The 13260-nt window shown below is 42.9% G+C and overlaps 1 protein-coding gene across 1 annotated transcript; it reads right to left on the reverse strand.

Annotated features, from left to right (window-relative positions):
* Positions 1 to 8226: 8226 nt before the first annotated feature.
* On the reverse strand, positions 8227 to 12760 carry LOC108575626 (probable sodium/potassium/calcium exchanger CG1090). Its single transcript, XM_017938471.1, is given in 10 exon segments — positions 8227 to 8664; positions 8747 to 8980; positions 9077 to 9378; positions 9488 to 9718; positions 9792 to 9967; positions 10042 to 10154; positions 10281 to 10506; positions 10629 to 10811; positions 10813 to 11106; positions 12686 to 12760. Coding segments are annotated over 10 exon segments (1983 nt in total). The 5' UTR covers positions 12710 to 12760; the 3' UTR covers positions 8227 to 8464.
* Positions 12761 to 13260: the final 500 nt, after the last annotated feature.

The following is a 13260-nucleotide window of genomic DNA, read 5'->3' on the forward strand; positions in this document are numbered from 1 at the left end:
GCATACGTAACTCGGCTTCACCTTTGCTCGAATTCTTCTGATAAAAGTAGCGCGTCGACCATCTTGCGGAAAACAGAGAATACTACACGGAGATGGAGAAGTTGAAAGGAGCGAGTTTTCAATAAACAAAATATACGGGTAATCGATCGATTCAATTCACGAAAGGTAGGCAGAATGGAACGACGTCGTCTTCTAAAATTTTCTGGTAAAGAAACGCTTTATCACGTCAATCATACCTACATATCATGGCGAAAAGGACCATACGTTGATAACGACGAGAATCATCGATTGAAATGCGCTACACGCATATGGAACATCTATCAAGGGCGAACAGGAGGAACTTTTGATTCATCGGAACGCTTCTCATTCGCCATGCATCGTCATTTCTCTTTCCTTGATTTAGCTCCGAAACGACAATAATGACAGCTCGCGTTAATTTCGATTATCCCGCGGCCTGTTTCACGAGCTTCAATTCATCATCGTCACCGCTACCACCACCACCACCACCATTGTCATCGTCGTTATCAACCGCAGCATAAGGCAAGAGTAACAAAAGCAGCAGAAACAACAGAACGTTCTTCACAAGCGAAACTTCCCACGGGATTAATGCTGCTATTCGCAGAACTATTTTTTTTTACCGTTTAGCGACTCAGTCAGCGACCCCACTCTATTCGTTTTAGATCCCGCTAAAACTCACGACGCGGAAACGTGGACGATCAAAGGAAGGAAGTTTCTGACCCGGGGAAACCCGTCGACCACGAATTTCGCTCGACTATAGAGCTAAAGTTCGTGCAAAATTACCGAGGTATTTCAGAGCTTTCCCACTCGAGTTGCGTCTCAAGCGTGTGTGTATGCATGCGTGTGCGTGTGTATGACTAGTATGTATCACCACTACGACGAGAGAATGAAAAGGAAATAGAGGGAGAGAGAAAGATGAATAAGATAGGTGAGGAGAGGAGAGGAGAAGAAAGGATTGCGTGAGTAGGTGTGTGTGTGTGTGTGTGTGTGTGTGTGTGTGTGTGCCTAGAGCTGTGCGCGTGTTCGATTCGTCGCTCTCGACTGCTATTTCTCTTTAAAGCTGTAAATAATAATTAAAAAGGACCGCGGGTAATGAAATTCGCGGCTAAGACGAGAGAAGGGAGCGAGAATGAATGATGGAAGGAGAGACAATGCAAAGAATTTAACGGATATGTACGAATATGTAATTGTATAAAGACTGATTAGACTAACCTTGGTATTTATTCCAATTCACAGTTAAACGCTATCGCTTTGCGCGCTCTCGAATACTCACAGAGCACGATACCAAAGGTACTCCCCCCCCCCCCCCATACTCACATACACCACCCCCTGAATCACTTCTATTTTTCTGTTCTACTTTGACGAGACTTTGCGTTTCCCCTCGCTCATTCTTTCGTCTCACGTTCAGACACGTTACGCCCTACAGTACCGAATCGAAATGATCATATATGTATGTAAATACCTACCATCGATGCGGCGTAATGATTCCTCCTCGGTTATATCGCAATTTGCCGGCAATGCATTCTGTTAAGGGGTCGATTCACTTGCTCGTTTGTACCGTCGAGCGGTGTGAAACGTCGATGATATTACAAAGGGCGAATATCCTTGTAACGGCCTAAAGGCGAAATGGAAAAACGTTCACGTTTAATCTACGGCTTCGAGATGGCCAGTACTATCCGCAGCTTTCCCCGATCCGATCCGATGTTTGTTTTTTCCGTCGTTCATTTTTCATCGCATCCTTGGAAACGTACGAACGGATCAAAGAGAAAAAGAAAAATGGTATGCGCGATTATAACAGCGACACTATCAATATTATTCGATACATCGTATAAGCAAGTAACTAGATGTAAACTTTGTATATTCATTTACCAAGAAAATAAAGGTAAATTATTCGACATATATAATACACGGCTAATTTTCATTTACCCCCATTTATCTCCATTTATCCTTTATCACACTTTCTCGGTGATTAACGCGTGCACAATTGTCGCAATTGTTAATCGGTGATAATGTTTTTATTGTTTCAACCGTTCGGATACAGTGGAATGCGTGCCGTTAAACTTTTCTCTTATTTCGCTCAACTAAGTTATAAGGTAGGTGTGTAACGTTGAATCTGACCTTTTTTACTCTCCAGTCCTATCACGAGATACATATACGTATGTATGTATGTACGTAGAAATTTCAATAGTACGCTAACATTTATTGCAAAAGATGCGCAAGTAAACGTCTATGCGTATACGTACGACGCGCGCGCGACGTGGCGTACGTACATGTATGTACACGCGTCTAGGCTTTTTCACTGCTTTGCTACATCCATGCGTATTTACTTTTATATTCGATAGAAATCTTGCACGCACACATACACATACGCTTCGTATATATACGATTCGTTTACATTCATTCAGATTTGTTCGTTGATTAACATTCCATTCACTCGTTCGTCAATCCATTCTTCTTCATTCTTTATATTCATATATGTATTTGTATTGTATTTACTCCTTTTTAGGACACTGATAAAGTACAGTTATTTACAGAACGCTGTAATAAGCTATGACTAGATGTATTGACGGTTTAGGACTGTCTTGGAAATGTTTCTAACAAGAAACGAGGGAAAAAACGTTCTCAGAGGGAGCCCCGATTTCGCGATCGCATGGAAATTAATAATCCAGCTCGATGGTGGCCGCGATCCTATTGCATTCCAATGTCTTTCCGTTTTTTCTACTTTCTTTCCTGTTTTCTTTCCTCTTTTTTTGTTCGTTGTGTGTGTTCAGGAGTGCGCGTTATATCATACTATACTTTTCACGCTTGTACAAAGCGGATACACGCGAGTCGTTCGTTGATCGTTTACTTATAATAATCAGAAATTAAATCTACCCTTAGAAATAATCGCGATCGCGTTAACATTATCGTGCTATAATCGTTCCTCTACAGGTATACATAGTATAAAATGCTAGGCGATTCTACGCGTCTCGTCTGGACTGTGCTACTCGATCGAGTAACCACCAATTAATAACGTAGTCGTCGCTCGATGCTACGTAGACCTATCTCAATGCACGGTATATGCACGATCAAAAGATGTGCGCGCGCTTTTAAACACTACATTACCGTGACGAATATTGGGAAAGCCTGAAAATAATTGTACACCTATCCCCGTACACGCTCTTAATCTTAGTTAACGTTGTAAACGTAAAGAAAAATTTGTCGAAAACCGCGAGAGTGAACGATGATCGCAAACGGAACGTATTTCCGGGTGTTCCCCCTCTTCGCAATGGCAGGTACACGGACGTATTGACTCGACGAAGACAAGAAATATCGCGCGAGCGCGCGCTCCCAGGAAGAAGAAAATTTGTTGAAACTCAACTAATTTTGTTACCAAACTACACGCGCAATATGTGTATATATATATATATATACCGGGTGAGTCACCTAAGACTAGAAGCTGAAATATTTTCAGAACTGTTAATTAAATCGAAAGTGGCTGCAAATAAAAATTGAATGATTTCGAGGGGGACATTGTTTGATATGACTAGCATTTTTGTTAGTGGACGCGTCGAGGACACATGAAGGTCAAGTTTTGTTTTTCAAATGAAATCGTATATTTTTTAGTGCACCACTAACCGATTCAGCTCATCATTCTCTACAAAAAAGTGTTAAGCCATTTATACCGAGAAACCATAACGGATTTTTCAGGCACTGCTGATAAATGTCAGAAAAAATGTTTGAAATAAAAAAAATCATCGGAAAAAATTGCGAAAATATTTTTTCCACAAAAAATCGAAATCACCTTAATTTTTTTAAACGACACTGTGTAACTTTTTTTACGTAGAATTGTAGGTGACACTGAGACGAATTCAATGATGTGCAATATCGGTACATTTGTTAACAACTTGATGAGAAAAACATTTTTAATGTAATAAGAGTCTTTATGAACGCGTAAGTCAAACACTAACGTTATTCTTACAATTTCACTTTACTACTACGTATACTTTGTTGCTAAATATAAACAATAAACAGACTTAGTAATCGTAGTATTGCTAAATATTCCGTAATTTTGTCAGTCTAGTTTTATTTTCAACAAGTTGTTGAACGAATGTATCGATATTGTACATCACTGAATTCGTCTCAATGTCACCTACAATACTACGTAGAAAAAGTTATAGAGTGTCATTTAAAAAAATGAAGATGACCCCGATTTTTTGGTGGAAAACAATAGTATTTTGACAATTTTTATTTTTATAATATATCGACGACCGAGCACTGACGATTTTTTATTTCAAGCATTTCTTTCTCACACTACCAGACGTGAGTGAAAAATCGTGGCGACCGTTACGTTGAACACCCTGTATATATACATATATACAAATATGTATACATACACTACCGGCCATAAGTGTTTACCCACCTTCAAATTTCGTTACTATTCAAATGACAGGTATTTTATTGTTATGAAAATGTCCGTATCATTAAGTCCTAAATATAAGGCTAATAAAAACCATCCAAAATATTCTGTACATACACAATCAGGTACTGTAAATGAGTTTACAGTTTTTAATGAAAAACGACAATTTTAGAGTTCAGGTAAAGAAACCCATTTTTCTGAAATTTTTAAAACGGTCGGTAGGGAATTTGAACGCAGATAATACGGGCATCTTATTCTTCTCAAATTTCATACTGTATTTCATACTGCATTAAACTTTCATACAGTAAACAGTTGATTTTCAAGTGCTTAATAAATTTTGCGAAAATTTCAAATAATGTCGAGGAGAAAAGAATTATCGATTGAAACGCGCGCTCTAATAGTGTCCCATCATAGCACCGGAAACAATAACAGAGAAATAGCAAAGCTATTAAAGTTAAACCGTAGAACCGTGGACTACAATGTTAAAAAATATGAAGATACTGGCAGTTTATCCAACAAAAAGCGATCAGGGCGGCCAAAAATAACCACATCAGCAGAAGATCGGGCAATCACAATAATAAGCAAACGTAATAGAAGAAAAACGGCACCGGAAATTACAGCTGAAATAAATGCATTTCGCCCTGAACCAGTAAGTTCGACAACAGTCAAAAGGCGCTTACGGAAAGCAGGTTTGCATGGACGAATTGCCATGCGAAAACCCCTTCTACGCAAGCAAAATAAAGCAAAACGGTTAGCCTGGGCAAGATCGCATAAAGATTGGACATTGGAAGACTGGAAAAAAGTGCTCTGGACCGACGAGTCAAAGTTTGTGGTATTCGGCTCACAACGGAGGATGTTTGTCCGAAGATCGGCAGGAGAACGAGCCCTTGAATCCTGCATATCACCCACGGTAAAACACGGAGGAGGATCGGTTATGGTTTGGGGTTGTTTTGCGAGCACGCTACAGAGAAATTTTGGAGACGAATGCCCTTTCTTCGGGAACGCGACTAATCGGAGAAAACTTCGTGTTCCAACAAGATAACGACCCCAAACACACCTCCAAATTATGCCGTGGATACTTAGAACAATTGGAACGAGAAAAAAAAATTGTAATTATGACCTGGCCTCCTCAAAGCCCCGACCTGAATCCCATTGAGCTTTTATGGGAAGAACTAGACCGACAGGTACGAAAAGCGGCCCCAACATCTACACAAAACAGGATGCCGAAATTATGCGAAGCAATAATAAAAGCGCGCGGTGGAAATATCGATGAAATTAAAATTTAGATTAATTGTGTTAATTTTTGTAACAAAATTGGAAAAAAACATTGTTTTTAGTGATATATGTTGCACTATTAAAAAATAAATTAAAAAAATTGTTTTTTGATTAATATTTCTCTTGTTTTTGTGTTATTTTGAGGGTGGGTAAACACTTATGGCCGGTAGTGTATATACGTTATAATATAAAATCTACGGTCACAACAGTCAACAATTCATTTTGTTGGGCCGATATCAATTAAACGACTAACGCCTTGTTCGTGCTGGCTGAAGCTTCTTTTCAGGTTTTTCACCTGCTCGACGTTCGAAAATTGGTGGACGACCGGTAGGGAGACGAAAATTGGAAGGAACGGGTAAATAGGCGATGTATCGCATATTGACTTTGATTTACGATAGCTACGTCTATTAAGGGCACCGAAGAATTGATCAAAGTTATGCTAAAGTATTTCACCCTACTGTTTTAGACTTACTACTGTACTATATATCTAAGTAACTCTACTAACTACTAATTGATCACCAACGATGACCACTTCAATCACTATATGTATGCGTTTCGCACCAACTTTCGAACGCTGTCTCATCATCGACGAATCGATCGATCGGATTACTATACTAATGAAAAGAAGAATGTGCACCATTCCTCGCGTATACGCGACCTTTCGTTTCTCAATTAACCGATCAAACGCACGCGCGATTCGTTTAATCACATTTCATTTCGCATGTATTTACACGTGTGAAACACTGATCGATCCAATTTGGTTGATCGATCGATCTGCCTTGATGAACTGTGTTGCACGATATTGATTACTATACATATATGTATGTATATCCGCCTGAAGCGCTAACAATATAACAAACAAAAAGTAGTGAACAAACACGTAGAACGCTTGGTAATCATTATAAATCTAAGCCTTAGTACGTCATCGTATATGTATATATGTACTTGTACAATATATGTGTATAGCTACGGCTATCTATAATGTGTATTTGCACGTACTCGAAAGTGCACGCGTACGGTACGCGTATGTGTAACCAAGAACGGAGAGCAGAGGCGTGCACACGAAATACACGAACTCGGTTTAAGTTAAAACGTCTGCGCGATCTTTGCGATCTTGGTCGGTGTAGACCGACCACCTCCGACTATCGTTCGCTTGAATGCGATCACAGCTCAATTACCACCCCTATCGACGCACGCAGTGATTGCACAGATACAGAAGCGGAGGTATGCTACGCGGTTCTTTACACGCCGATCTCAAGGATCGCGCAGAGTAACGTTGTAGATACTTTCATCGGATAAGGCTGCGTTAATTATTGTCTTTTTTGTCGCTTTCATCGCTCGCGCTTGTTCAAAGTTTACCCCTGCGCTTCTTTCACCTCCTTTCATTAATTCCAATTCCTTCGCGATCCCTTTTTCCCCCGATTGATTTCGTGCTTTTGCTTTTGCTCGCCACCATCCAACCACCATGCGTGTTCCATCGTGTTACTCGTTATTTCGTTCGTCGAATATTCCTCGTTCTCTTTTTGTTTTCCCAAGGAACGCGCGTCCTTCATTCCATCCAACTAATTAGAACGCGTTCGCTCTTTCGATCGCTCGTTCGATCTTTCATCGTCTTATTTCATTTATAGGACGTGTATGTTACGGGATGAAAGAAAGGCGGGCGACAAAGGCTCTGAAGAGGAAACGTAGTGACAAGGACACGGGATCACAAGAAAAATTGTAATCACGCACGCTGTCGAGACAGGGAAACACAGCAGTAGTAGCGGTACGAATAAACGAGCGAACGAACGAACGAACGAACGAACGAGCGTACGATTACGAGAAAATCGATTCGTTGTCGATCGTGAAAACATTCGAAACGTGAACGAAAGATTAGCAGAGTTCTCAAACGTTCGAAGATTGTACACAGTCAGAAGTAGAATAGGAAGAGTCTAACGATAGAAAGGGTCTAAAAGCGCGACGACTAGAAAGGAACGTGTAAACATTGCTCGAGAATGGATACAGGTAAACTACAGTAATAGGTGTCAGTGAACGACAGGCGAAATCGGAACGATCGTCTCGAGTCGGGTCGAGTCGATTGGACATAGTCATCGTTACCGACTCTAGGTTGTCTAATAATTAACGATCGTTCGTTTTAATACTGATTAATGTATTGTCCGTTTAAGTGGATCCAAACATGCAAATACGGTAACGCGATCTCACGACCAAACCGTGCTCTTCGTTTCCTTCCGTTTAAGAAGACACGGTCCATATTCATTACGAACAGCAAGTGGAAGCGAGATTTCACGTTTGTAACGGCATCTTGCTGGATGCATATTTTGCTGGAGGGTAAAGGTATTTATACGAAAAGAAATTGCGTCCTACAGCGTACAAAACAGGACGCACAAGTGGGGATCATCCCAGACAAACGCATTTTAGAATTATGCTTCAATTCCGAGGCTAAGCGGAGATTTGTCACCTTTTCGTATGATTCCTGGTCCCATCCCTCCTTGCTTTTTCTCGACTTCTCGATTCAAGTGGAAATTAGAGGGGCGGCGTTGGGCGGACCAAAGAAGAAAGGAGAAAGGAGAGAAGAAGAGTAAGAAGTAGGGCGGGAAAGAGGGAAAGGAGGGAAAGAAGCACAGAAAAAAGGGGAAGCGAGAAAAAAATCCAACGGAATTTCGATCGAGCGTGCGCCTGGGATTGGTTTCTTTCTCTCTCTCTCTCTCTCTCTCTCTCACGCGCACGCACACTCACCCCTCTCCTCGATGCCTCTAATTGAATCGCGTTGAATTAAAACAAACTAAAGCATACCGGAGGATTCATTTCACCAAAGACGTTTAACTCGTAGAGCGAAGCAAACACGATGAATACCAAATACCAAAGCATCAGTATCACTCCATATCGTCGATCCAGCTTCCAACCATTCAAGTGGGTTGCTACTACCAGAAATATCACCGTCGATAGCAGGGACACCGTCGAATACGTGAGACCTGTCGGTGTGATAAGGAAAGATGGAGCGTAAAAACGTTCGTTTCAATCACGCACCATAGACTCTTCCGTGTTTGTGTATACCTCGACTGGTGACGTTCACGTGCGAACCGGGCTGTATCATCGCAGTTTGTATGAACCATGGAAGCCCCAGGCAAACTAGAATATCGAATACGTTACTCCCGACAGCGTTGCTCACCGCCATGTCACCGAGCCCTTCCTTTATCACCGCTAACGAAGAGAGCGCGTCAGGTACGCTAACACCAGCTGCGACAAAGGTCAGACCCATCACTGTGTCCGGTATGCCAAGGGTGCTGCCTGCAAACAATCGAAATCAAGAGGAAGAGAAGAAGGTAGAAGTAGCAAGTAGAAGCTTCCGAGAGGCCAAAGCGTCCTTCCATCGTTTGTGCTCACCTATAATCGTGATCATCCACACCATAATGTAACTGTAGAAACTGATCCAGATCATGGAGACGCAGAAGGTGAAAGGATACCAGTTGCGAAACTTCTCTTGTCGGCAATCAGGCATGGTAGCGCGGCACATGAAGTGAATCGGATAAACAAGGCCCCAGGTGAATAGTGTCCAGTTGCTGCCGTCCGTAGGCTTTTCCAGAGGCGACACCTCGTTCGGATCTGGCTCTTTCGCTTTGTAATACTCCGGTTGTTTCGGAGCCGATGCTTCGTTCACCCTCGCAGCTCCACCCTCTACGGCCCCGCTGTCGCCACCGGTAGGAGAAATCATTCCTGCGGCCAAACGATCCTTCTCGTATCTCCCCTCTCTAGCACTACGTATGAAATATAATAGAATGCAGAAAGGATCGCGACTTACCTTCGTTTGTTTTAAATTGTTCGGTAACTGGTGAACTTGGCCCCGTGTAAGACAATCGATCCTCTTGCAACGATCTGTAACTGACGAGAGCGCTTTCCTCCGCCGGTTCGTCGTCCTTCGGCAGAAATGGTATATTGTAGGACTTTGCCCAACGTTCCAGTCTCGTGTTAAACGACAACGTAACGCAGTACACACCATACATGAACAACATAAACAGAGACTCCATCCTGCAAAAAAAAAACACGTAGCTACGGTGTAGCGGATATCCTTAGAGGATATCCGCAGATTACAAAACCTTACCAAGATATCGATTCGTTGAAAATTGTACCAAGCATCACGAGAATCGATATCGCGTAGAAGAAACAATCTCGGCAGAGGGGCCACCAATTCAGTTTGGACACTGTTGTGGTGCAAAGTCCGCAAACCGAGATCACGAACATTATATTGAATACCGCACTACCGATCACACCGCTCACCTGCAATCCCACCAGCAACCGATTTACCAATGTACCGATCATTTCCCGTACCGATCGATCTTCTCTCCACTTACTCCGATATCATCCTTGGCAAAGAAAACACCAATCACCACGGTCGCCAGTTCCGGGGCCGAAGAGCCAGCAGCCATAAAAGTTGCGCCGGCAACGTCCGGGGACAAACGTAGCTCTGCGTACGTAAAAGGGAATCGATCGTTTCGCCTTTTGCCTTTCACCTTTCATCTGCTTTTTCTTCTTCTTCTTCTTTTTTTTCTTTCTTTCTTTCTTTCTTTCTTTCTTTCGTTCGTTCTCTTACCTTCGCAAATTCTGTCCAAACTGGAGACAAAGTAATCGTCGCAAACGATAGCCAGACCAAGAAAAGTGTAAACTGCGACCAAAATATGTATGATCAATCCACCATGCTTCCTAGCTGTCGGGCCCATCATCGGTCGCGGAAATTGTTCGATAGCCGGTGGTGAACAATTTTCTCTTCGCGGTCTCCAGGTTGCGCGTTCGTACATCACCGTGGTCGTCGTTGGAACCTAGAACCTCAAATAACCAACATCTTTCCTACGAGTCATGGTAGCATGTATTTATGTATATATGTGTATCAAGCGAGCGCATTCGAAAAGGATAAAGAGGAACACAGCATCGCGAGTCTCACCGTTGTGCTTCGAACTATGTTCGTTAAAACTGTTTCCCCTTGCTTCACGGGAGCATACTCTTGCTTCGTCTGTCCACGTACTTTCTTCGCCTTTTCTTCCGCTGTCCCCGCCGTCCCTGCCTTTGTTACTACCGTTTGCTGCTGCTGCTTTTCTTTCTGCTCCTCCTCCTTCTTCTCCTCCGCTATCATCGTTCTTTTCTCGCGACACGCTTGTCTCTGGTAACATCACAGTTTTCTCCTCTTCGTTCGGCTGCTGTACCACGCCCGTATCCAACTCCATCGTTGATGATTCCAAAGTAGACTCTACAGTCCAATTTTCCTCCCGATCCGTAGAACTGGGATAAGGAGACGACATCTCCTCGACCTTCGCAGAGGTAACATACTGGACCAACAAGTAGACGAGGAAAAGGCAAAAACGCAGTAGCCATCGTTTGCGCTGCGAATTACTTCGTACTTGAATTCGCCCCATTGTCCTCAACTGAAACATACATATTTTACACAAGTTTAACACAGCTTTGTTCGAGCTGTATTTTTCCAATCAGATAACCGGCAAATTTCTTTAACAAAACTTTTCGATATCACATACGCATGTTACGTAAGTTTCATCGATATCCACGATATTCCGCGCCGCTTTTGTCCCACGAGCGTCTTGGGTTTCCATATCAAACGACTTTATATCCTATATCGATCATCAGAAACCTACGCACGCGTGTAATAAACGTTTAAACGATGTTACAAGCGAAAAAGTATATCGAAAGAGAATTTCGTATTCATGCTCCAAACATTGTTTGCATTTTTCTTCACTCCAAGCCCTCCACGATGGGAATAACCTCTCATCCATTGCCCTTCCTTCCTTCCTTCCTTCCTTCCTTCCTTCCTTCCTTCCTTCCTTCCTTCCTTCCTTCCTTCGTTCCTTCCTTCCTTCCTTCCTTCCTTCGTTCCTTCCTTCCTTCCTTCCTTCCTTCGTTCCTTCCTTCCTTCCTTCCTTCCTTCGTTCCTTCCTTCCTTCCTTCCTTCCTTCGTTCCTTCCTTCCTTCCTTCCTTCCTTCGTTCCTTCCTTCCTTCCTTCCTTCCTTCGTTCCTTCCTTCCTTCCTTCCTTCCTTCGTTCCTTCCTTCCTTCCTTCCTTCCTTCGTTCCTTCCTTCCTTCCTTCCTTCCTTCGTTCCTTCCTTCCTTCCTTCCTTCCTTCGTTCCTTCCTTCCTTCCTTCCTTCCTTCGTTCCTTCCTTCCTTCCTTCCTTCCTTCGTTCCTTCCTTCCTTCCTTCCTTCCTTCGTTCCTTCCTTCCTTCCTTCCTTCCTTCGTTCCTTCCTTCCTTCCTTCCTTCCTTCGTTCCTTCCTTCCTTCCTTCCTTCCTTCGTTCCTTCCTTCCTTCCTTCCTTCCTTCGTTCCTTCCTTCCTTCCTTCCTTCCTTCGTTCCTTCCTTCCTTCCTTCCTTCCTTCCTTCCTTCCTTCCTTCCTTCCTTCCTTCCTTCCTTCCGCTTTTATGACCTACCCCTTTTTAATCTTTGCGCACATAAAAAAATTCGACAAATCATTTTTAGCCACGTGTATACCATTACGTTTTCTAACTTTGACCGATTCTTTCCTCGTAATCTTTTGCGCAAATACCCCTTAAGTACAAGTAAACAACACACTTTCCATTCTCTATACGACCAATTTTCATTAAAGGGTGAACGTTCTTTGTAAACGAACAGTTTCACACTTCTCAGTTTATCCTTTTATGTTCTCCCTATTCGCCACACCAGCATGCAACGTTAGATTATGTGGTTGTAACATCGTTTTTACGCGGAATGATCGAAAATCAACCATCAGCGAATACGCTTATGTAGCAAAAAACGCATTTCGAAGAAGTATTTAAAGCATTTAATTGCAAATGTATAACATTACGGGATACACTGAAGGAAATTTCGTATACGACCCTACGATAGGGCTATAGGCGAGTAACTTGTATCCAGTGGAACTAGCGCGTGCAGAGCGAGGTACTAGTGAAAGTGACCCAATTTCATGTTTTCAACGATCGTTAAACGGAAGGGCTACGACACATATTCCGGCTTACCCCTTTCTCAGAAACGTTGCACATTATTCACCAGCGGATTCGACGTTGCCTCAACCTTTTCTTCGTGTTTCGATGCACGTACGCGACGAAAGACGACCAACGGTTGGATGATCGAAGGCAACTCGTAACGTTGCCACTCGCACCACCCGATCGTTTGCGAATATTTTGGGATAGAATCTCACTGTCGATGTCGTCGCTGTAGTTCCAGTCTTCCTAATCGTCGTCCCCGTCACCGTCACCGTCCTCGTTTCCGTCTTTGTCGTTGTCACCACCGTTATTATACACCGACGGAGTAAGATTGGATATTTTTAGGAGACCAAGGCAAACTTTATCGTCGTGTCGTACTCGAATTATTGATTTGCATAAAAGCTTTGGGTTACGGTGCGTTCTCAGTGTGTTTGCGCGGTGCGGTACGGCGCGTCGCGGCGGCACGTAGGCGTCTCGTCTTCTTGGTTACGTAGGTGTCGTGCTTACTGAACCACCCTCGAGTTAATACGACGTCCGGTATCGTAGCTATTCCTCGACGTCACGGCCATCATCCTCGTGCTGACATCTTCCAGCTTTGCAACATCCAC

Source organism: Habropoda laboriosa, unplaced genomic scaffold, assembly GCF_001263275.1.
Source record: "Habropoda laboriosa isolate 0110345459 unplaced genomic scaffold, ASM126327v1 scaffold18, whole genome shotgun sequence".
In the NCBI taxonomy this organism is placed as follows: Eukaryota; Metazoa; Arthropoda; class Insecta; order Hymenoptera; family Apidae; genus Habropoda; species Habropoda laboriosa.